The 26,822-nt window shown below is 40.4% G+C and overlaps 1 protein-coding gene across 1 annotated transcript; it reads left to right on the forward strand.

Moving 5' to 3' along the window:
* The first annotated feature begins 523 nt into the window (after positions 1–523).
* On the forward strand, positions 524–26,460 carry LOC124262327 (complement C3-like). Its single transcript, XM_046696823.1, has 16 exons — positions 524–609; positions 1,551–1,701; positions 1,945–2,019; positions 2,352–2,541; positions 3,327–3,586; positions 13,268–13,429; positions 14,804–14,952; positions 15,865–16,008; positions 16,909–16,996; positions 17,295–17,360; positions 18,883–18,988; positions 19,925–20,032; positions 20,425–20,502; positions 21,661–21,744; positions 22,772–22,910; positions 25,940–26,460. The coding sequence occupies exons 1-16, from the start codon at positions 533–535 to the stop codon at positions 26,061–26,063; spliced, it is 2,001 nt and encodes a 666-aa protein (XP_046552779.1). The 5' UTR covers positions 524–532; the 3' UTR covers positions 26,064–26,460.
* Positions 26,461–26,822: the final 362 nt, after the last annotated feature.

Here is a 26,822-nt window from a genome sequence, read left to right on the forward strand (position 1 = left end):
AATAAAATATCTTTGGCATTTCCATGGCAACAAGATTGACTTAGACTGAAATTGGTGGTAGTGCTCTTTTCCGGAGCAGAACTCTAAAACCGTTCACTATTTCTTCACCAAACTTAGCACATAGATTGGTTTGGTGGTGTCCTTGTGCCTTTTGGTAGTTTGGATTTCTGAATAAAATATTTTTTGCATTTCCATGGCAACAAGTTTGACTGAGACTGAAATTGGTGGTAGTGCTCCTTTCTGGAGCAGAACTTTAAAAACCTTTCAATACTCTCCTTCCACTTTTCTATATACACACCTAAATTTTGACATAATCATAAGTCGTAGACATAATCATGAAGAGTATTTTGCCATTGCGGGGGATATTGATGACTTTGTGTTCTTGTTTATTATTACAATGGGCAAATATTCATCCGGACATAATCCTCATAGGATGAAAGCCTCACCATGATAAAGTTTGACAGATTAAAGAATCCATTTCAGTGAGAATCGCATTTAAGTAGGCTATGTACTTTCAGGTGTGGCAGAGTTGATGAAATATCGAACCACTAATGGTGCATTTTGCCTGGAGGAAATTGATGAAGACTTTACACCGGAGCCATCTGCATGGTGAGTGCTGCAAGTGGCATTACAGCTGGGCCTTGTCCCACGAAGCGATCTTAACGCTACGAATGTCACAATCGTCTTTACGCAAGAACTCTTGTAACACTAGCTTGCTAACTGTTGATTGCTCACTGTGATCTGTGAGAGCTCCTCAGGTCGTGTGACTGATGTTGTTCGTGTTGTAATGTGCGTGTAATGGATATATGTATTTATTGTAATTCCAGCGTCCATAACGCAAGACAAATTCCCTTCTTGGGCAATAAAGTATTATTATTATTATTATTATTATTATTATGTAATGTAGAGCGACTAACGGGTGTTCAGGATTGGTCGATCGATGTCATCTCATACTAGGTGAGTAGATCGAAGCGTTTAACAACAATGTTGAAAAACAGAATATACTATAGTAAGTCGTTGTTGGAGTATGTGATTTACATCGTTATAGCTATTTGACTACCGTAAGTCTATGTATGAGAGTTACAATCGTATGGTTGTAAGTGAGGGAGGGAGTAACATTGTTCACGAATAGCATCAGAACCTCTGACAAATCTGTCAGATTCGAGGATGGTCCGTTGGAAGTCTACAACCTGCCAGCCCCACTGTCATATATGTGACATGTGACACGTGTTTGCTGTTTATAAATCTTATGTTTGTTAACAATTCCAATGCCTATTTATATAAGAAATGTTAAATCTGAAATGTATGTTTAATTTTTATTTTATGGGTCCTGTGAATGTTCAGTAGGTCAGACAGACATCTGAAACTGTCCTGTTACTTTGAAACACCATTCATGAACACTGGAGTAAGGTGGTGGGTAAATTAGTGAGCTAGTTTGTTAGTGAGCGAGTGTGGGAGTGAGACAGTGGCGGGTTAAACAACCAACCAACCCTATCTAGTAATGGCGTAGAGAGGTTCCATAGTCTAATCATCTCCTGGTGAACACTTAGGTTTACAACGTTCGTCCTGAAGTCTCTGTGTTCCGCCGGAACACTACTAAATGTTGACGAATACATTCTGGAAGAAGGGTATGAGTGGCTGCTGAATCAGGTCAGCGGATCCAACTCAAGAGGATTCGAGATTGAAGAAGAAGATCCCCGGGTGAGTGATGGGATTAAAATTGGTGGGATTTTTTTCAGTAGGTTAGCATGGGATTAGCGCAGTGATATTGTCATGGGATAAGAGAATTGATATTGTCATGGGATTTGTTGCCCACACCCAAGCCATAAATTATGAACGGTCTCTTAGAACAGTGATGTTGTCATGAGATTAGAGCAATTATGTTATCATAGGATAAGATCAGTGCGTTAATTAGTTTAAAAACCATTAATTCGTGTATTTCAGTTCATCGATGAAGAAGAACAGCAGCTCTTGGCAGAGGTCCTAATATCGTCATTCGGCTGCTCCTATCCGATGTCTGTAAGTACCATGTCCTCGTGTGGGGCCTCGTTATTCCGTATGAGCCCGTTTAAGAGTCTTTTACACCAATCTCTGGAAGTGACCTATGTTATCCGGCATAAGAACCCTGGATAAGGTTGACTACCTCATGGTATCTCTTAAAGTAAAATATACTCGGGCAGGGCCCCGTTGTCTGGTATCACTTATCTGTAAGTAAAATATCCTCATGCAGGGCCCCGTTGTCTGTTATCACAAATCTGTATTGATCGGCAAATAGGCATTTAGCAATCAAAAATATGGTGTGAAATCACATGTTTGGGCAAATTTGTAATGCTTTTTTTTCCCTTTCAAAGCAAAGAACTTCAATAAAAAGGAACTCTTTAAAACAATGGTGGTCAAGAATGTCAAGGTCAAGGCTACGTAGGATGACCCCACTTACCTTGGCCAAAGTAGCTTATGCCAGACAGAGTCTGAACTACTTTGATTCGACGTGGGAGACAGCAGTGCGGGAACTGAAACGAAAGAGAACACGTAGTTCAGCTGGTGAGTTCAACTGAATATATTATTCCCTTGCGCACTCTGAGGGTCAAACCATATACATGTATTGTCAATAAAGGCACAGATTGATGTTGGCACTTTGAATCTTGAATCATCCTCGATAATGCAGGGTATCTCGATATTGTTACAATATATGCGATGGACCATCGACACTGAAGTTTCATTGTGGAATAGGCGTGTGGACACTGATGATGATGTTCACAGACATTTGATACGTTACTACACAGTAAGGTGGGAGCTTGCTGGTTTTAATCGTTAGAGAAAAGTGTAAAAATTGTGTAAATTGACTCAACTTGCGCATATATTACAGCACTCGAAATGTGCATGTAGATACGGTTTGGAATTGTTCCACGGATTCTATCATTCTAGAATGTAGACATAATACTCTGGATGATAAAAAACTTCATACCACAGATTTTAAATGCTTGCTTAAAGAGAACTCAGTGCGAGGTGGGGGTGTGGGGTGGGTGTGTGTGTGTGTGTGTGTTAGCCTAGTGGATTTTAGTGTTCGCTCGTCACGCCAAAAGCCCGGGTTCGATTCCCCACATGGGTACAATGTGTGAAGCCCATTTCAGGTGTACCCCGCTGGAATATTGCTAAAAGCGCCGTAAAACCAAACTCGCTAACTCAATGAATGGGGCTTTGTTGGTGGCAAGCAGTTGTACCCAGATGTACCCATTTGGTAGAAAACAACATCATGCTAGAAAATCAAAACATCTATGATGCGTTTTTGGTTTCTAAAACACAGTTCCTTGAAATTTGACACACAGGGTACTACTTTTGGTCTAATGAGTATCACGACGCCCACGAGCCAATCATGTACGAGACACGACCGCATTCAGAGACAATTGAAGCCACAGCCTACTCCCTGTTGGTGTTTGTGAAAGTCAACTCGAGACTGGCCTGCAGATCCAGACGACGACGAGGGCGTGCTTATCGTCAATGTAGAAACATGTACATTAATCCCCATGAGATCGCTGATTGGCTGATACAGTGGAGAAATGGGAAAGGATTGTTCGTTGGAGCTACGGTAAGAATAATGACAGGGGCCTATAACGCTAAAGACTGGCATCAAGGTACATGCTGTCACTGACGGGGTCTTATCAGTATTTAAAGGAAAGGGGTGTAACGAGGTCAACAAAGTTTGTTTCAGGGCGAATTAAATAATGTTCACTGTTTGTATCCCATTGAAAGTATGCACACATTTCAAGCCAATAGATTTACCTACAAAATGAGACATACAACCCAAAAACGAGCAGTAATGTGGGAGCTAGGGTCTTCGGAAGCTCGAAAAATCGTGATTTCACGATCCCGAGCCAAAATCCCAGCTCAAAATTTGTATCGCTAACTTACCAATTGTCTTGTATATTTCACCGTATACACAAACGACGTGCACCAAAACAAGCTGAATTGATGACACTGCCATGCTTTCGGAGACACTAACACCTAACTGTCATAATGAGTTTACGTACATTTATTCATCGCAAACAGGCCTGTGCCGAGCCTGTTCGCCATTGACGACCTTGGCCTTGACCTACCCCGCACTGAAAAGAGCCAGCGATGTTGTGGGGCATATTTTATTTACAGCCAATCAGATTGCGTGGCTCTTATCAGTGCGGGGCAGGTCAAGTACAAGCCCCTGTGGTCTGTACAATAGGTTTCTTTGTCACCTGTGAAAACATGAGGTCGATGTGTGGTGTCAGCTTTCACCAAAGTATGTGAGTGAGTGAGTGAGTGAGTTGTGTTTTCGACAATTTTAGCATTACCCCAGCTTTATCACAGCGCGGGACACCAGAAATGATCTTTGCAGGTTGTATCCATGTGGGGAATCGAACCCGGGTCTTCGGCGTGTAGAGCTAACGCTTTAACCAAGTAATGTTAAGCCGTTTATAACTACTGCATACTTGTCAGCACTCGCATCTATCTTTCACCTTCTTAATGGCCGCCATGAGCCAAAACAGCGCAGGGCATTCATTGTTCATGGTATGGTGTAAGTACTTCGAAAGGGTGAGAGTTATGCGCCCCTAACGACAAGCGGATAAAATTGGCTATGAAGAAAAAAGTCAGGTAATATAATATTTTCACTGCCAACACGCACATAAACTGCCACAGATACCCAGTAAAGGTCCTAGCAGAGATTATCATCCACGAAGGTAGATAGGTCGCTCTACAGAGTGAGGATTGGACGTTTCAAGCACCCGTGGGGTACACGGCAGGTCGACCAGGTACATTACATGTACACACATACACTGACAGCTCGGACATGCCCTATCGACTTACCATATGTTCGATAAAGATATCGATACATCTGATTCTCACCTGATTGATCAGATACGGAGAACAGTTTGATACTTTGCCTTTGATCATATTCATGTTGTCAACCGATCAATGTTTACACCTGTGTGATAGTTGTGGCGTCACTCGCTCTACCACCTTGTTTACACTACGACCGATCATTTTGTATTCTGCACTCCTACCATTAAGTGTACACCTAGCTGGCGATGTAGACTGAACCCAGGGCCTGTGAGTAGAGAATCGGAGGAAATACACAGTTATATTTTCAAACGGATTCAGGACTCAGAGGATAGAGTTTGTGGAGAAAACAGCTCAGTCAAAGAGGACATAAAATCTCTCAAGTCTGACATCACTACTCTAAGTAGTGACATTGACAACACTAAACAAAAACAGGATATACTTAGATTTGATATGGATGCTCTGAATGACAGGGTCATAGATACAGAAAACTACCTATGTGAGCTAGAGAAAAGGATAGAGGATCAAGAACAACTAGAGGAGTAGAAGAAATAATATGGTGTTGTATGGCATACCAGTGTCTTCAGCTCAGCAGACTGATACTGAGAGCAAGGTTCTAGAGGTACTTAACACTGCTAGAGATGTAAAGACGTTACCACCACTAACACCAAGGGACATAGAGGGCACACAGGATATTTACCTGGAAATCAGATTCTAATAGGCCTGTTATTGTGACAATGTTGCTTTGGGAGGACAAGTGGCATAGTTTAAAAATGAGGGATATTCTAAGGGAGAATGGGATTGGCATCGCCAGTAACCCCACGGCTGTACAGAGAGACAAGAACTCTCTAGGAAGAGAAGTGAACATCCTGACAGAAGGTTTTTGTAAGGGGATGATGGATGAACAAAGAGAGACCTCATCTATAGAGACCGCCACTGACAGCTCCAGAGAGGACAGCTCATCCCAGGATAACAACAGCAACCAACAGGCACCACCACCACCACAACAACAACAACATCAACAACAACATCAACAGCAGCAGCAGCAGCAGCAGCAGCAGCAATAACACCAGTACAGGCCTGCACCTCGTCGTTCCTCCAGGACAACATAGATAGAGTTTAGGCCAGTCCGAAAACACCAACAAACATTGTACAGCGCACCATGGTGAACACAACAGTGACATACCTAAAACCCCACATATATCAGATCAAGACATTCACTATATATTTGGGAACATAAACTCTGTGAATCTGGCTTTATTAGATACCTGCACAATTGTGAGACAATAGGTTAACTGAGACTTGGGCGGATGACTTATATTTATATTTATATTATATTTACATGTATTTTCAGACTACTTTTCAGTTTCCAAACATGCAGAACGAATCTCCAACTGTGGTAGACTATCTGGTGGAATATTTGTTCTGATAAGGAAAGAATTTGAGAAGTTTATACTGTGGTGAAAAATTATTGAAAATGCTGTATTTATTATGTTTGACAAAAACCTGTTTGATTGCGATCATGATCTGTTATATGCATGTGCTTATGTACACCCAGAATCATCTACCTGGTACAACAAACCATCATTATGTTGTACAATGGTATCAGTATGTTTCAAGACAGTCTCCTAGAAAATACTTAGAATAGCACATTTGGGTACAGGTGCACATTTTGTTGAAGATGATTTACTTGAACAAGTTGGAAATCAAAATTAGTCACTACTAGACTCTATATGTGATAAATTTAATCTTAGACGTTACTCTACGAATAAGATAATAAACTTTGAATTTTAAACTTTAAAAGATAACTTTGGTAGACGTTTCCTTGCTCTCTGCGCTGTACTGAACATTCACATAATGAACGGGCGATGTGGCTACGACTCTATGATTGGAGATTTTACATTCATTGGTAATAACGGTGTAAGTGTGGTTAACTATTTCTTCTCCATCTCTTTTTAATTATGTAATAATAATAATAATTGATTTATAGAGCGCCTATTTCCAAAAAGATATTGCTCAATGGCACTATGAAGAGAAAAGATTGTAGACAATGTCTATGGAAAAGAGAGTTTGAACAGATGAGTTTTGAGGGCAGTTTTGAAAGCATCAGCAGATTCTATTTCTTTCAGGGTGAGTGGTAGAATGTTCCAGAGATAGGGGGCTGCAGCAGAGAACGCTCTTGATCCCATGGCTGTTTTGACGTGAGGCTGTGTAAGCAGTAGGGAGTTTGATGAGCGGAGCAATCGGCTTGGAACATGGAGATGAATGAGGCTTTTAAGATATTGAGAAAACATGTTTTCATAGATGCAGCTGTGTGTAAGAAGAAGAAGTTTGTATTGAATTCTGCTTGATACAGGAAGCCAGTGAAGAGTTTGGAGGATAGGTGTCACAGTTTGGTAGCGTGGTGCACGGGCAACAACACGGGCGGCTGAATTCTGAATCCGTTGGAGTTGTGAAAGGAGCTGTTGAGGAATGTTGTAATAGAGGGAGTTGCAGTAATCAAGTTTAGAGAGAACAAGGCTGGTCGTTAGAAGCTGGGCGGTGTTGAAGTCTAAGAGGGTTCGGATCTTGCTAATATTGAAGATATGGTAGAAACATCCTTTGCTGAGTGATTTGATTTGATTTTCTAATGACATTGTTGATTGAAAGATGACACCAAGATTTTTTGCAGAGTCGGACTGCGTGATAACATCTTGTCCAATTTCAAGAGATAAACTGTCAGGCACTTTGGAAAGTTGATGCCTGGATCCGATGGTTAAGAACTCAGTCTTTGTGTCATTCAATTTCAGAAAGTTCAAGGTCATCCAGTCTCTTATTTCAGCAATACATTGTTGTATCATCAGTGCACAACCTTGAGCAAGGTTAGGCTCCGCTGACAGATATAACTGATTGTCATCAGCATAAAGATGAAATTTCAGTGAGTGCTTTCGGACAATGTCACCAATGGGAAGAATGTACAGACTAAACAGTAAAGGTCCAAGGACAGATCCTTGGGGAACGCCATAGTGGAGTGGTGATGCAGTGGAGAGTACAGATTCCACTTTGACGGACTGTGACCTATCAGATAGGTAAGAACGTACCCAGTCAAGGACAATTCCATCGATACCGACTCTGACCTTCAGACGCTGCAGAAGAATTTGGTGATCAACAGTATCAAAAGCACTGGAGAGATCCAAAAGAACAAGGAGAGTCACCTGACGCTGGTCCATGGCAGTCATGATGTCATTGTGTACTTGGACTAGCGCAGTCTCTGTACTGTGCTTTGACCTGTACGCTGATTGGTAGGGCTCCATCAAGTCATGTTGCTGAAGGTGTTCCACAATTCTGTTTGCAACAATCTTCTCGAGACATTTAGACAGAAAGGACAAATTTGACACTGGCCTGTAGTTTCTGAAATTGTCTGCATCAAGGGTTGGTTTCTTCAACAGTGGTGTGATCACAGCCTGCTTATAGACACTTGGTACTATACCACAACTAAGAGAAGAGTTGAAAATGTCCAATACAGCTGGTAGTAGATGAGAAAACGTGGATTTTGTGAGCCAGGTGGGCAGAACATCAAGAGATGATGTTTTCACTTTTGCTGCAGAAACGACCAGCTTCAAATCGGGACCTGTAAGAGTTCTAAATGTGGTGAGTGGCTGTCCTGTGAAAAGAACCTCAACAGAGACCATGGTGCACAGTTCCTGTCTACTTTGCAAATCACTCCGAATGTCTTCAATTTTCCTGGAGAAGAACGTCACAAACTCCTCTGCTAAGTTCTTCAGATCACTGTGTTCAGGAAGACAACAGTCGGAATTTCGTTTGAGGAGGTTACTGAGGTGAAGGTGTAGTTGGCGCGGATTGTTTTTTACTCTCCTTAATGTTTTTCGAGATGAATGCCTGCTTTGCGGAACGTAATTCACTGTTCACCATATTGCGAGCATTGCAATACATTTGACGATGAATTTCTAGGTGTGTTTTTCGCCAAATCTTTTCAGCGGTAACTGACTTTGTGATACCATCTCGAACTGAGTTATCACATCTACCGATGACTATGACATTACGCGCACTTCCTGTTAGAGAACCATGTAAATGCACACATAACAACAATTGGAATAATGCTTTCTGTGTGGGATAAAGACAAACTAGAACATTTTAAAGAACCAATAAACTTTGTTTTTTGTTACTCTTTTAACCATTACATATGAAAGATTTGTGGTTAGTCTTATGCGGAACACCAAATTTATTCTTTAAAAACTTGTGGTTAATTAATACCGAGCGATTAAAAGTGGCCAAAAAAAGTCGCCTGCTTCCCTCTCGCCCGCCAACGAAACCACAGACAGGTTACGTAACTCTGTCGCCAGAGTACTGCAGTGACGTCATATGAGGAACGATTTTCAGTTAGTTGTATAGAAAGTGTGTAGCATGCTCATCATTTTGATGATTTCTCGACATCAACGACGACATGCCGAATCGTTGCTCTGTCGTCAATTGCTCCTAGGGGTCGGGCGATGGGGTCACCATGCACAGATTTCCACAGGACCCCGCAGTTCGTGCTAAATGGGTTATGTTTGTGAGTGCGAAGAGAGCGTTGTGGAAGCCTGAAACCATATCTTACTTGTGTTCAGATCGCTTCACGGAAGTTAAAGAATCAAAACTACTTACTAGTTGTAGTAAAATATGTATATGATTGATGACCATAAAGATTTTCCATGACACAACTTGTAACATAACGATTTCTTCCTCGGAAGCGAGGTTGTGGTCGAAGTAACAATAATATTGTAAGTAGTATTATATTGACACCCACCTCGCTGCCAGGAGAGAAATTGTTATGTTATACGCTATGTCATGCAAAATCCTATTGGCCATCAATAAAATACATATTTTACTACCAGTAGAAAGTAGTTTTGATGTTGTAACTCGGTGAAAACAAACCTAAATAGCATTTATCCTCAGACTGGCGGATGTTCCCAACAGGGCGCGGCCATTTTTTGAAAATCGTAAAGTCTGTTAGAATTAATGAGATTATAGTTTGTTTTCATCAAGTTAGAAAATCAAAACTACTTTCTACTCGTAGTTAAATATGTATTGGAATCATAACCAAAAGGATTTTGCATGACACAACTTATAACATAACGATTTCTTCCACGGAAGCGAGGTGGGGGGTCGAAGTCACAATACTGCGCGATAAATTTCTTGCTACATTCACATGGTTAATGTCCACTCACCAGTATGTAGATACAAGTCAATGTGCGTCTTTATATTTGGTCTTATAATCCTAATTAGTTTATTATCATACTTGTATGCATTTTGAAACTAAATAAAAAGCAGACGATCTGCTGATACTTATAGTGATACTTATAACAGAACTGTAATATCTAGACATTTTATAGTTTGCCAATGTGAATCATAATTCGCACACACACCCTAGTGCATGTTGTCTGTCTCATTACACTTCACGGCGAAAACAATGATTCTCCTGAATGCTACGACAAATGAATAAAAAAAACATGCAAATGTTAAAATTAAAACAGATTAAAGTTATAAGAACAATATCAGGCCATTACCTTGTTCGAGGAATGTATCCATCAATATCCACAAAACTGTTCCAAATGATGTGTCTTTTAACAGTTTAATATACGAAAAAGTGATAAATCTTTTCAGGTATTGGTGTATAGTCTCATTGGTCACCCTAGGTAGCACACCTGGCAACTAATTGCATAATGTCCGCCTTTCTTTAAAAACAGTAAATTAGTTAGCCAATAATGGGCAATCAATCAATGTATTGCCGGTTAATCCTTTGAAAGAAGGACGTTGTTTTTACGCAGACACCGACACGACAGAGTGTATTCAGTATAGATTAGTAAATCTACATACATAAACACTACCTTTTGACAATTCCGCTGTATAAGATAAAAGTAATTAATCAATCAGCGTGTTATCGGTTAATCCTTTGATCGATGTTTATAATGTTGAATATTTACTCCAGACACAAGAAATGCCAAATGGGAACCTTTGTCGGGTAATCTAAGTGTGTTACCACTAATTATACCACTAATTATATCATTAACTGACCATCAAGTGAATGATGACAAATAACATGTGTAGGTTTATACCACCTAACACGGGTTACAACAAGGGATTATCAATTGTTGTATTGCATGTGAAAACTTATGGGCCGACACTGTTTTGAGAATACAAACAGATTTTTACATGACATGATTAAATATCGAGGTAAAAAAAAACACAGAAATGGGATCAATTTGGATCAGTCATTTTACAAATAGGGCCTAACGACACCAATCGATTTTGACCGAATCGTCTACGAAAACAAGTTGTAACTCGGAAACTAGGCAAAGCAGGAGACAAAATTAAATGACAGTAGATTGTGAGAACATATAGCTTTCATTTTCCACAACAATTGTCACAACAATGTTTATACAAGCCTGAAAACAAGATTATTTACCCCCTAAAATGTAGATGAATTCTGCATCGGCCCTCAAAGCTATTCCTCATATGACGTCACAGAGACGCGCCGCTCTGATTGGTTGAAATTTCGTTCGCGGGTGAGAATTGTGCACTGTTGTCAAAAAGGTCGATTTAAGTCAATTAAAGGTCGAAATGAGTAGTGTTAATGACGGGGTTTCATTTATAGCGGTGCCAGTTAGTGATTTATGTATTTGTACCCCCTAGGGTTTATGTGACCTTTAAACAAAATAGTTCATCAGATTCTGTCCAAAATATTTTAGACAAATCGGTCGATAGTGCGTTTACATGTATAGCATTGACTTTATACGCCCTTAAGCTTTGTCTAGCAGCATCAGATATGAAAAGAAAGTGTGGAAATATGAAAAATGATTTTATTGATTGGTATGATGATGAATACAGCAAAACTTCAAACTGAACGCTGCAAGTCATTGAGCAAGTTTAGAAAATATAAAGATAAATTATCATTGGAACAATATAATCTATCAAGTCATATATACAATATCTTTTGTAAGCAAAAACGCACTGTATATTATGAAGAGAAACAGAATTTAATAAAATAACATTAATGACTCCAAAAGATTTTGGTAAATGAAATGTTTAAATATACTAAATATGGTTGTCACCCCTTCAAATTTTTTTATTGGAGAGGGGGTGTGGGGTGTGTGTGTGTGTGGTTGGGGTGGGGAGGGGGGTGACAACCATTATTGGCATGAGTATAGAAAGAAAGTATAGAAAAACAGTATCAAAACACAAGAGAGGTTTCACCACTTTAGAACATTGTTTTCAGGTGAAAATGTAGATAATGAGAAATACTGAAAGTGATGATCATGATTTTGTGTCAAATAATAACCCAAACAGTGACCTTACAAAAGAAATTCATGACTCTCCAATATCCAGAGAAGAGATATTTGATATCATAAACAACCTCATACTTAACAAATCTCCAGGAATAAATGATATAATTCCAGAATTTTTCAAATGATCTGCTGATTCTTCTAACCTTATCTTGAGTTACATTTCTATCTGATATTAGACAGAGGGACATTTCACCTCCTGGTCTTTTACATAACATAAGTAAGGCAATTTGAACAATGTTGATAACTACAGGGGAATCACACTGTTAAACATAATTAGTAAAGTTTTCACCTCGATTATGAACACCGAAGATATCAACCCAAGATTTGTTTTGTTGAATAAACTAAATGACTGGATTTAGACAGGGATATACAATTGATAACATGTTTATATTACAGAGTGTGATACATAGATGTTTAAATACTCAAAGTGGCAAGGACATAAGCTATGGGGATTATGATACATGGACTTCGCCTCAAAATGACCAATCTGTTAAGTAACATGAATGGGCATGTTAAAGCTTGTGTCAGGAACGATGGTATGAACAAAAGGTTCGTCAATGTTTCTAAATACATTCAAGTAAAATAGGTGGAAACAATTTCAATATCTACAAAATGTAATTATTACTCAGAGATATTTGAATATTCTCGTGTGACATTACATCAATTCGACATTCATCAGTCAACATCTAGCTCATTTAGTTGTGTAAATAAAATAATCAGTTGATATGACTTTGTTAGACGACATTATGTGATACAACTGGTTTTCATCAATGACGACACATGGCACTGATAACCACAGTCCACTTCCGGGTAAGAATTGATCCTTAGCAACCTTTTCTTGTGGTTAAAGGCGACTATAGGGATGAGATTTTAGGCTCGCTGACTTGTTTAATGCATGTCATCAAAATCCATACACAGATCGATGTTCGTTGTATCACTGGATTGTCTGGCCAAGACTCGGATATTTCAAAATCGCAGGCTTGTAGCTGGAATATTGTGCCGTTTATCAAACAGCCACAAAGTCTATAAAACCCAATACGATTTGTTTCAAAGTGGTTTCATTACGTGCAGTTTTGCATATAATCCACTTATTTCGATTACGATATATGATAATTTGTATTTCCCGTCCCAAGGATACAGCCGTGGCTACGGAGGCTCTGGCTTCCTACAGGGAATCTAAGGTGATCCATGAAACCAATCTGGACGTCAATGTTACAGCGTCTCCATCAGAAAACTTCACACACAGAATGATGTTTGATGAAGAGGATGCCTTCCTACCCCAGTCTCTCCAAGATGTAGGTATACTATTGCCCATAATTACTTACCTCTTTTGATGGAAATTTTCTTGTCAATTTTGCAGTGGTGCTGTATGGATCACTCCTCATTCATTCGAAGATTTCAATTTTTTATCAGTTTTCACAAGCGACCCACTTTCAGTCCATAATATCTGTGAGTGAGTGAGGCTGAGTTTAGTTTGCCGCCGCTTTTAGCAATATTTCAGCAATATCATGGCGAGGGACACCAGATGCCTTCACACATTGTAAACATGTAGAGAATCGAACCCGGGTCCTCGGCGTGACAAGCGAACGCTTTAACCACCAGACTGCCCCCACCGCCCCTAAGTAGTTGTGAGCAGTAGATCATGATAATGCATTGCCCAGAAACAGGACTGTAATCCATTATAGATTCCATATATATTGACTGTGTATTCTCATTATATGTGCAACTTGTAACTATAATTACACATGATCGAATAACCAGTGAATAATATTATCCATTCAAGAAATTCTCTAGATCACTTTTCTCAGGTTCGAGTCGAATTTGAACGAGCGGACGTAAAAGTTACAGTTCAATAAAATTCCACAATCATGTGAGGTAATGTCTTTAGGAAGATCTCTTTATCACGTATGCCACTGCCGAAACAAACATTTGGTAGCAGACAGGTCAAGGTCAAGGTCAGGAGATGGAAATATAATATGCTCTAAAATCGAGGGTGGTACTTGTGGAAAATCATGTGTTTCTAAATATATGCATAGACTAATGATTATGTGTTCTGCAAACAAACATTGCTGCCATTTGTATCATCTGCAGTGAATCTGAATAGCTTGTGATGATATGTTATTCTATAATAAGTATTATCATCTTGGTTCACAAGCATAAGAACTCCGGGTTTCTTCCAAATGTGTACATATTTAGATTCAATTGAATTTGAGGCGTGTCTGGACCGTGTATATAAGTCGGTTTTAACGCTACGCTCAGCTTGTGTTTATGCTGAAGAATTATCGTGAGACTGTTTTGTTGAATAATGCCAGGATTTCTTGTCTTTCGACCATATTCTTCCGGTAAACGTGGTCTAGTGGATAGTGGCGAGATGAAAGTTTGGCCGCGTCATACAAAAAGACGTTAAACGATGGTGGTTGTTGTTTCCCTGCACGACATTGGCATGGAGGAGATAAAACAAGATTGACTTGCTGAAAGTCAGTGTGCTGTGTCTGAGTGAGGAATTAATGTTCAAACATCGGCATGGTAGCTCAGTAGGCCATCCGGAGAAATGCAAGCTTGAGAAAAGCGCAAGCAACCGCACACACGTGTAGGTGCGCGGTTTAAGAAGCAATAAACATGAACGCAACGTTTAACCATTTTTCGCTTCACCTTATTTCATGTTGTAGGTGCCCCTGGGACAAAATCTGCATGTCTTCACAGCCGGAGAGGGCATTGGTCAGATGCACGTGGACGCCAGCTACAATGTCCCAGTCGACGTGAACGCTGACTGCCAGTTTACCATGAATGTTACACGATTTGATCTGGATTATGAGAGGTAGGTCCACCGCAATGAAGTGTTTCACGGGAAGCATTTGTCCTCCGCCATAATATGGGTGGGTGGTTGAGTAGATGTGTATAATTTTAAGGCCGTTTCGTCCCTCCTTCTCAACTGTTCAATATCTCTTTAATGGCATTTTGATGACACATGCATTCGGTTTGTTTAACTGAGGGAATGTTTTTATATTTTCGGAAGCATAACTCGAAGATCGTTCAATATATCATCAGTTTTCACAGACGTGGTAGGATAGAAATGGGCATATCTCTGACCCCATGTGGTGTTCTTGTTTAACAATGTAGAAACATATGGTAAAAACATCATGCTCGGGCCCACAACTTCCCACACTTGAATTTAACAGGAGGTTGAAAAATGCCTTTTTGACCATTTTAGTTTTCTTGTGGTTACTATATAAAAACCAGAAGTCAGACAATTTCATGTGTAAGATAGAAATAAACGGCTCGTGGGCATCCATTGTGGCATAGCTGATAAATCTGGTTTCATTATTATTTAACTTGTCCGAGGGCAACAAACTGAGAATGTTTAGGCCCCCAACAGGGAGTTGGGCTGAATTCTCCCCAGGGAGTTGCGAATTTATTTGATTTAACACTGGCCTCTGTAATAATTGAATATCGTAGTCAGCCTGCTTTCGGATTTCCATAAGGTCATATATTATCAAGAATATAAGTATGTATAATAATAATCAATGTGTATCAATATAATAAATATCTATCAAAATACTTATTTATTTCACACGCGTCCTGAATAACTTTCGCTCGTGGATAAATCAAAACGTTTAAAAATATCTCGTAGGAATATTTTCCACATTCAACATCCACGCTCTGTAATCTCAATGTATGTTGATCAACTGTGATAACTACAGCAACTTTATTCAACTCGTTTCCCTTTCAGACTGCGTGAAGGCAACACTGGCGTCTGTTCGGTGTGTGGTCCACGACTTACGTGCCCTAAGGGGGACCGTTTCACGTGCTCTATTGAATCAGATGTCGCTGGCATCAATGCCCCACCCACTTACTGTTTAAACGTGTGTTTGAAGTAAGTAGTGCCTTGCTCGAGAAATCGTACCTGAATTTGTTGTATATCCAGAAGATGATATTGGCAAAAGGCGGGGATTTATTTATAAAATACTCTATATAGAGGATATTATATGAGTTCCCGTGTCATACTATGTTTACGACACCAGTACCTAAATGTTGGTATTTCCCGAGCGAGAGCGAGGATATGCCCATATTTAGGCACTCGTGTCGTAAAACAATATATGTAATCAGTTACTGCATTAAACGGCCTGAAGAAGCAGTTCATATGACATATCCCTCCGGGTACCCATACACTCTACCTCCTTGCATCGTGTAATGATGCATAGTTTTGTCTTATTGTTATGTAACAATGTAATATAATTAAAAAATGCTCTCTGTCTGACAAATTAAAGAACTCTTGATTCCTGTCAGTGCATTCCAAAATGGGGTGGGCATTCTCACAGATTGTACAAATTTGAAAATATTCTTTTGTTTAACGCGTCAAGTGTTGTAATTGATTACTTGTTGATTATCAAACTTATAATGGATCTTGGAAAAAATACGGAACATATATTTGAATATACAGAAATAGAAAAGAGGAGCATGGGTGAGTGAACGAGTGAAACTAGAATTAACACCTTGAATACTTTCACAATTATATCTACATGTATGGCCTATGGTGCTGCAGTTTGTTGCAAAGAGTTACCCATTTTTGGAGAATCAGGGACCTTTGCTATAGGGCTAGGATTTGCCGTGATTATGTTTCTAGTTTCCATGTTTTATGTGTTTTTATTGTTCCCAATAAGTTGAATACAAACATACAGAATAATATGTGTACATGACAGCTTGTGAGTTCAAATAGGCCAGATCCAAAACTTACAAACATAACAATTGTCTTATATTGTCTTATATTCATCAGATATAACGGCAACTTCAACCATGGCAAGACCTTTATCCGCGTTCGTATGCTGAGTGGCTATGTTCCCAATGAATGTGACCTTCAAGAGGTAATTGTTGAAATGATGTCCGAGTTTGATCTTCAGCAATTTATACGGGATACTCGGTGAATGAATGAATGTAAGTGTTGATTAAACAGAGATGGTGGATTGAACTACCAAGTGGTAATTGGAGTAGTAGTTGTTGAACAAGTAGTAGGTGTAGTGGTAGAAGCAGTAGTCACAGAAGCAATAGTAGTCGTAGTAGTGACCCTACAAACAAATTCTTGATGAATATGTTCAGCAAGACAATGAAAGTCCTGAATATGCATGACTCTGAAATGAATCCTTCTCTTCTCTGTGTTCCCAGATAGAGGGGGAACGCGTTGTCTCGGCTACCTTCAATGACGACTACGTTCTGATACAGCTGAGAAGGGTGAGTACACATCACAAAATCTCACGCAAAGGATATAATATACCCGAGAGACTTTCGAGCGCCATTTCAGTCTCAAAGAAAACCTAAACTGTGAAAATATATAGTGCAGTCGCATGTACATGTATATGAAGGAAAGTCTGTCTGTCTCTCTGCTCCACTCACCCGTTAAACTCCGGGTTAAACTTGGTCTTCAGCAAAAAATGCCTGTCGTATTAGGGTCGGGTGGTCAGGCTCGCTACTTGGTGGACACATATTATCGTATCCAATTGCGTAGATAGATGCTAGTGATGTTGACCACTGGATTGTCTGGTCCAGACTTGATTATTTACAGACCGCCGCCATATAGCTGGAATATTGCGAGCCTGACCACCCGATCCCGTTATTCGCTTCTTACGACAAGCATGGGTTACTGGTGAATGACACATTCTAACCCGGATCTTCACGGGTGGCATTCCTGAGTCATTAAGCTGACACGTCGTGGTGTAACTGGAACACTGTGTAGCGGCGTTAAACTCAAACCAGTTTCAGTTAAGACAAGAGTAACACAATCGGAGAGAAGTGATTGAGGGCCATTTCAAACATTGTACCCATGTGGGGAATCGAACCCGGGTCTTCAGCGTGACGAACGAACGCTTTAACCACTTGGCTACCGAACCGCCCCTCGTTGAGAAGAGGTTCTTTTAACCAGACCTCGTATTGGGCATTGTGGTTTTGGTACATGTCTCAATATTATTAATAAAGATATTTCTACCACGTGTACAGTGTGTGTAATCAGCTTGATAATGAGGCTACTATCTACTACATTGCCCAAAATATGTAAATCAACGTAAGGCGCTGGTGGAATGTCTTACAGCTTTCAATATTGATCTCTCATTGGCTGGACTAGTATGTTCCAGGCAATATCGTTCGCCATGAAGTTCAGTTGTAGATCTTGCTTATATTAAAGCGTGTGGCAGCTTTGCAACTTTATGAAATTTTAGAAACTTAGGAAACCTTCATGATGGGCAATGTGTAAATGGGCTTAGTTGCCCAAACACCTGTTACAATGTTGATGATCAATTTAGTTGCCCGAACACCTGTTACAATGTTGATGATCAATTTAGTTGCCCGAACACCTGTTACAATGTTGATGATCAATTTAGTTGCCCGAACACCTGTTACAATGTTGATGATCAATTTAGTTGCCCGAACACAATGTTGATGATCAATGTTACAATGTTGATGATCAATTTAGTTGCCCGAACACCTGTTACAATGTTGATGATCAATTTAGTTGCCCGAACACCTGTTACAATGTTGATGATCAATTTAGTTGCCCGAACACCTGTTACAATGTTGATGATCAATTTAGTTGCCCGAACACCTGTTACAATGTTGATGATCAATTTAGTTGCCCGAACACCTGTTACAATGTTGATGATCAATTTAGTTGCCCGAACACCTGTTACAATGTTGATGATCAATTTAGTTGCCCGAACACCTGTTACAATGTTGATGATCAATCAGTCGACTGACGTTTTAGGTGAGCGCAGAAGAAGAAGAGTGCGTAGGCTTCCGTATTATGAAGATCAGTGACGTATTCCGTATTAAGCCTGCCACAGTCACACTACGGAGCTTCAATGTGGACGGTGAGATCCTTGAAATATCTTTGCTTCCTCTGAATACAGAAACCTTTGATTGAGGGCTTACATCCGAGATTTCCCCAAATTGTGATCATGGATACTATTCACAGAGTGTTTTTTACCAAATGTTGAGGTCGAACATATGTTTCACTTTATACTTCCGTCCGACTTTAACTGGCTGACTGAGTATGGTTTTACGTCGCTTTTAGCAATAATCCACAACATAATCCCCGCCGTCATCCAAACATGACGGCGGGGGACACCAGAAGTCGGACATTTAACGATTGTTATGGCGCCACACCAGAAGGTTGTGAGACCACCTTAGGTTGCTGAATTGTGCCTCACTGGTTGGTGTATGTCAACAGTACGATGTTGTATCCGCTTTACAAATATATTTTCATATTTCCATACACCAATGAAATATTCGTTAATTCTGAAGTAAAGACCATATATATAGTGCCAAGTTATATCTACCAACTGTATCTGAACGTAGGACAGGTTGCACGATTGAAAACCATTCTCACTTCCACCTGACGTCACGACGTGATATAACTAAGCTATCCCCCTGCACTCAGCTGGCATGTATATTTGGGCCAGTAACAGTAGACACGGGCTTTTGACCACTTCGAACCTTTCATCATGATCATTCAGCCTTAAACATCAAACAAACCCGAACAATCACAATCCGTTCAAGATCCAGGTCTTCAGCAACCTATGCTTGTTGTAAGAGGCGATTGACGGAGTCAGTGGTCATGCTCGCTGACTTGTTTCATGCGTGGCATCGTATCCCAAAAGGTCGATGTTCAAGGTATCAATCACTCGATTGTCCGGTTCAGCCTCGATTTTTTGCAGACTGATGTCACATAGCTGGATAATTGGAGTGCGGCGTTAAACAACTAAAACTTAACAATCACAATCAGTTCATTTCAAGTTTCGTTTCAGAATGGACGTGTCCACGAACGTATGAGAGTGGGGATAACGTAGTCAGCACGCCTTTCTATTGTCCACTTCAGGTCAATGACCAGATGAGAGGATGCAGCTGTATAAACGGTCGGTATTCGAAAAGTCATGGGACCAATTAGAAATGCCTGGCATAAAGCCAGGAGCTCATGCTGTGGCATGTAGTCCGTCTTACATTTTTGACACTCATGTAAAGCTACAAGACCTGAAATTTGTCATGAAGGATTCCCCCTATTAAATTTATATACAAAACAGCACACAGAATTCCGATACCCTAACTTGATGAGCTCAAAGTTGCAACAACCACCACCAATGACTGCTCCAATGTTCTTATATGAAAGAACCGTGTGTTCCTTAATATATTTTGAGTAATATAACTGAAATACTGTGGAAACTCGCGTTCACTGATCGGTCTTGTTGTCTATGTTAGTTTTTTTAACATTGCCATCATGCTGATGTAAATACACCTTGCAATTCTCCAGATAAGTGTGTGGATTGCGGTCGGCGAAACACCCCGGGAAGGACTCAGCTCCGCGCCCTGGCGGGAGCCTCGACGTATGGTACGTGAGGAGAAATGTTTCCAAATGTCAGAATCAGAGTAATGCGTTGGAAGTTCAATCAATGTTTTGAAGAGTGTGGGATTACAAGCCAGCAGTCATTTGTTGGACCCATTTGCTTTACTGCGTACAAATCATCAGTGGAAGCAAAGGAGAACTGATATTTCGTGATTTGTTTGTTACACACAATTTAATGTTGAGCAAATGTGATATACGATAGGGTTGGAAATTATCTATGAACATCTCCTTGCTGGGACAGTGATAACATAGCAATACATACCTTCCCTTACTCCCAAAACCTGTGCTATGACCAATCCTGGAAGCTGCCAACCGATTTTGTTATGAAATATGGTAGTCATGTGAACGAGTGAAACTGTCCAAGACATCTGGGGTGCGCCGCCAGCTTTCATGCAATAAATGTGGGTCGAAGGGTGACTCCTGGGGACTATTCTTTACGCGATTTGGTGAAATGAGGTTTATACATAGAATTCATACAAAACACCTTTACAACAACGTGCATGCTTAACATGGATTTCTCAGGAATCAGTCTGTTCCAGTCTGTTTAACTAGAGTATTTCATTCCATTGAGTTTCGTATTCAAACGTGATGAGGTACACAGACCCCCAACACCCCTAAGAAATCTTTACGTAGATGAGGTCGAACTCCCATTTTGAAGATCATATCCTCCTTAATTGCCGAGTCTTTCCAGAGATATGTTTGAATTAAGTTTAGACTTGAAGATGCTGCAACTTCTACTTTAAGCCAGGCAAGGAGATGGAAAGTGGGTCAACTGGGTAGGGAGGAGCGCAAGTGAGACGCCAAAATGTTAATAGCAACAGTACCATTCCCATCCTACTTGGTAACCATTCACTTCTGGGTGAGCTGTGACATAATTTCTGGTCAGTGGTCACAGGAGACACCGGGTGTAAGAAATGTGTTTAATCCAATTGATTGTAGTCATGGGCGCACCTGGCTGTCACAATATTATTCACATCTATATCAATGTCAAAGCAAACTCAATGAGGCCGTAGCGGAAAACAACCTTCACTCGCTTACTCTAAGCTCAGCATATAATATTGTTAGCTTCCAACATATGTACATACACATGCCTGAGAGATGTAGATTACAACGCCAGCTAATGGTCAAATTCGACTGCTTCAGCCTTCAAGCTACGAGCGCTGGCAATGGAGGAACACAATGGCTACAGACATCTGATGTTTAACGTTGAAGAAGACTTAAAGCCATGTAAGTCTAAAATGAACGTGCTATACTCCGTATGGTCTTGTTAAAATCAGGTGATTGGCTGTAAGAAATGATTCAATTAAGCATTTCGGAAAGGATGGCTGAATCGCATGGTAAGGCTAGGTGACGTGGATCACAGCCTGTCATTCTACGTAGCCGATTGCGTGGGGCGGTGTTCATAATATCAGTCACGGGATTGTACGGCCAGTGGTGTGTGCGTTATAAACAGTAAGGGTTTTCCCGAGCCCATTCTAACTCCCGCACTTTCAGTACGTCACCGGATCTGACGTTATTGTATGACGTGAAGTCATGATGCATGTAGTCAGTCAGCCTTGCATAGCAGGTGGGGTAGATCCAGTCGGTAACGTCGTTCAGTTATGAAGTACTGAACTCTGTTGAACTTACCACGTTGTGAGTCCTTCCTGTGACAGTTGTGGGTTCCCGAGACAAGAACATGTCGCGGCTCATATCCAATATGTGACAGACCAGCGTCATTGAGGTGGAATATTGCTGAGTCAGCGTTTTTCAAATGGACTGTTGATATGGGTTAGTCTGCCTCCAAGACACTACAGAAGAAATGAAAGAGTAGCCCTACTCAGTCAAATGATTTTCCGAATCATGATTGCCTCAGCTCTGGCCACTGTGAATTATTCATACTTTGAACTTTATTTCTGAGACGAAATTTGAGTCTAAGTCGGCGTTATAAACCAAATACAAACTGTTGGTATGGGCATTTCTGTCTACCAGACAGAAGAAAATACATAGTAGGCCTACCGAAGCTAAGATTTTCTGGCCAGTCTAGATTGTCTTAGCTCTTGGAAGTTAAGAATTACTCTGTACCTGTACTTTGAAAAATTGTGCAAATAAAAAAAATAAAAAATAATTATTCTGGGCACCATTTAGATTTGTTTTGTAAACAAACATATTTGATGCATTTTATACTGTATTTCTGGAACGAAATGTCAGTTGGGTTATACACCAGATACAGACACAGACATGGGGTTGCCACTCTACTCCCACAATGTTCCAGGTGTCGGTGACATGGCCCAGCAACACGTGACGTTTGTGACAAGACAAGAGTGTGGGTGTCCTGTGTTCACGGAAGGAGAGCTGTACTGGGTGCTGGGAAAGGACTTCAACAGATACACAGATGAGCACGGAAATAACAGGTATATAGAGTTTGGTGAATCTCAACACCAGCACGCCCATGTACATGTGTTGTGAATACAGGTATCAACTTCACTCCCTCGTATCAGGAAAGGGCGTCACATACTTCATACAGTAAAACCTGGGGTGGTGGCTGGGGTTTTGGACTTCGGTCTTGGGCTGGGATCTTGGGCTTGTTTGGGTTCACAGCAGCTGAAAATGAAGGGGTAACTTGTAAGTAATAGTAAACATAGGCGTGTTGGATACAGCTAAATATATGATTTGAGCTGGCGTAAAGTGTTAAATGCTAGGTGTTCACTGTGGTGAGGTGAGGTGAAATTGGGTTTAACGTCGTGCTTGAGAATATTTCGCTCATATGACGATTGTGTTCACTGTGGAGCCAAATGAAATAGTGGTAAGAATGAATGACTGAGTTTGTTCTTAAGATTAAGATATGTACGTCTGTTTGTTGTTTAAAAACAATCCAGCTATATGTCGGCGGTCTGTAAATAACTGAATCTGGACCAGACAATCCAGTGATCAACATCATAAACATCCACAATAATTCCAGATATTCGTAATAATCCACAGTTTCTACCTGTTTCCCTTTGAAATTCTGGTTGTCTTTTTAATATTGATATTCATTCCCGAAGCATTACAGAACTCTTTAACAACATTTATTTTCTTCAGAAGTTGGTTTGTAGGGCCTGTTATTACCTATATGGATAGGAGGACATATGGATAGGGTAGTATTTTCCTTTATGTCCCAATGGAGGTTACACCTGGTGAACGTTGATTGGCTGATTTCAGCCAATGAAATGAAGCCGCACCACACGCGTAGGGATATGGGGATTAAATAATAGAGAAACTGATGTTTTCATTTTAGCGTTTTTAGATCGAAAAGGGATATAGGTAATAAAAACAATAACCAACTCGCCACTCGTTAGTTATTGTCTAAATCCTGCTGACACACCATCAGCATACACTTGTGCCAAAACAGAAAGACAAAAGTATCCCCCGACCCTGGGTTTAACCTCGACTCACAAGCGTGGGGTCCCGGGATCTCTAATTAGGGACCGTTCATAATTTATGGCTAGTGGGGTGATGATGATTTTAAGGGGGGGGTCACCCATTTTGTTCTGGGGAGCTAGGGGGGTGGTCAGCAATTTTGTACACACGTACTAGGGGGTCATTGATTTTGTACATAAAAATATCTTTAAAATCATGCTTAGAAATTATGGGAAGTGGAGGGGGGGTCATAGATTTTGTACATGACATGCAGGGGGGTCACTTATTTTGTACATAAAATTTAGGGGGGTCATTCACATTGTACATGCTTCTCTATAAAAATCATCATCACACACCCCCACACCCCCTAACCATAAATTCTCAACGGCCCCTTATTAGTTTTAAGGTTCCTGTCGTGTAACTGTGTAGGGAACTGTACGTTTTCATATTTTTTTCTTAGAGCCTGGAATTTATCATTGATTATGTGGACTGATGGATGAAAAGGTGCACGTAATTGCTCTGACAGAAACAACCAAACACTTAGCAAAGTCATGGCTGTGTTGTCCGTACAATGAATAATATTGTGCATCCCTCCGGACGCAGTGATTTTTTTCTGAGTCCATTTTCTACATGTGTTCGTACTGGATTCACATTTACACGTCGCGTAAAACCCTACCTCGACCACAATTTTCTTCCAATCTAGTTCCAAGTTGATTGATAAATATAATGAAGATTTGAAGGCTCTGTACACAGCCTTGACATTACAGTCCAGTAAGACGTCAGGTTGCGAGTTCTGGGTACATAGAAACTATAAGCTTGAAATGATTACGTGTGGCGTCCAATTGCTGGACATTCCTAGATAGAAAAGCAAAATTATCCCTTTAAAGTTTAGAACAGTCAATAAAGGGACCTGACAATCGCACCTTCTTCTTCTTCTGTAAGTACATTTGTACCATAGCCTGAAATGCAAAAAACTCGCTCCCTCACTCACTCAAAAGCTGCTTGTGTCCTGCGAGTTGCGAGGCTTGTGAAGCGAACATATAATGCTTCTGTCCCAGACATTTCATCTTCATTGAAAGGTTCAGTTTGCAGTGGAGGCGCGTGTTGATTTAACAATTCATATCCAAACCAGTCGGACAAGGTGATTTAGGCTCTTTAAAACTGTTGAAGATTTTCTCCTTGGAAAGGACTGTTTGAAGTCAGAGTTGATTTGCTGGTTGTCTTCACAGGTATTATCTGATTATTCATGAAAGAGGGATACATAGTCTGGAGGGGTACTGTGTTAAGCAGATTATTAAAATCATCAATTCTTTGATTTGTCGAATTATTCTGAGTAGTTGTTATCATAGGATTATGTTTCTTCAATAGATTCCTAACTGTTTTTGGACAGATCTTGATGAGAATAATACTGCCCTACTTGTTACAAAACATCAATTCCTGTTGTAATTAAGTAATTTCTCAATCTGCTTCATCTTGTCATATCAATGCCAGTATCATGTCCAGGACGTCTGTGGTGTACACCCCATATTCTCCTGCAGCTGTACCCATGTTATCACGTCAAAGATCCCTCAACAGTTCCGAAGTTTTGTCGACAGCGTCCGCATGGCTGTGCAAGAGACACCAACCCCTGCCCCTGCCCAAGAACCCATACTAGCTGGTGCCTAACATGGCAATAATGTGTTGGGAAGGGAGGTTGTATATTGTAACATGACTGCACTAGGAATAAGTGTCTGATATCTCCTGAATATGTTTCCGGAGTTTATGTTGAGGATAGGATTTAATTGGTTGGGAATATATGTCTGATATCGCTTGCATTTGTTGTAACAGGTGCTATATAGTAACCAGATCGAATCTTTCTTTAAGCCAACCTCTTATGGGAAATGTAATCCAGGGTTATGAGTTATCGTAACTATACAGATCATCATAGGCTCACAACTGAATGCTTTGAGGAACGAGCCCCATAAACCCATGTGTGTTGTAACCATGTATTTGCTCACATGAATGACGACCAGCCAGACTGATGCTATCTTTTTCTTGTTTTCAGTTTTAAGTTTTTCCTCAACGCAAATTCGTACCTTCTGTCCTCGGCGCTGTCGTCGAACTTTCCCCGACATTCTGTAGACATTACCAGAGCCTATCGTAGTACTGCGGGAAGAACATGCAACTAAAGCTCTCAGGTATCGACGCATCTTTCGAACCGACTTCATTTGGGCTTCCTTGACAACGCGACATGCGAAGAGAGCACCCAGACCTTTCGGACGCAGATCCGACTAAATACGTACATGGGATGTTGGTGTAGACAGGATATTGAAATCACACAGCTCCATGTTTTCACATACCTTTACGTACTATTATAAAGCAATAACAATTGAAAACAAGGCAATACTTGGCCGCAAGGATCCTCAAATGAGTATACGTTTGTTTGTATTTTTTACACCATAAACATGGATGACCCATTGTTTCTTTATTTCGACTTGTACACTACTTTTTATGTTGTGTAAACTGTACAATGTTTAACGGAGATGTGTGAATATAATCTTCTATTGAATAAACGTTAATGTTGCCTCTTTGTGTAATGTATCTCCCTGAACGAAGAATACTCATGGAGGGTGACGCGAGGTGAAGCAATAACCAAATCCGCGTCTCGGCTCTAAAGTTTCAAAGCGAAACCATTATTCCATCCGATGAATATTGGCTTTGTTTCGGAGGTTTTTCCGATATTTCCTCGTCGAGGTGGTAAATAACTGAATCCGCACTGTGATCATAATGGAAGACCACTATCCCTATATTAAAGGATTATTCCCTAACGCTGTCTGTGGTATTTTCTTGGAGATGAGTGTCGGATGGATAAAATTGCACATGGCCGATCGCTTCGCCCGTCATGCGGTTTTTATCTTGACTTGTCTCTTCGCTGAGGAATTCACGCT

The sequence above is a fragment of the Haliotis rubra genome, unplaced genomic scaffold (genome assembly GCF_003918875.1).
Source record: "Haliotis rubra isolate DU_JTF1 unplaced genomic scaffold, ASM391887v1 Scf12, whole genome shotgun sequence".
Classification (NCBI taxonomy): domain Eukaryota; kingdom Metazoa; phylum Mollusca; class Gastropoda; order Lepetellida; family Haliotidae; genus Haliotis; species Haliotis rubra.

What these genes read in the sequence shown, in the direction of transcription:
- LOC124262327 (XM_046696823.1), top strand. Translation starts at nt 533, where the DNA reads ATGAAATATCGAACCACTAATGGTGCATTTTGCCTGGAGGAAATTGAT. An exon ending in ACACCGGAGCCATCTGCATG is followed by an intron (nt 610 to 1,550) that starts GTGAGTGCTGCA and finishes GTGAACACTTAG; the next exon opens with GTTTACAACGTTCGTCCTGA. An exon ending in GATTGTTCGTTGGAGCTACG is followed by an intron (nt 3,587 to 13,267) that starts GTAAGAATAATG and finishes TCCCGTCCCAAG; the next exon opens with GATACAGCCGTGGCTACGGA.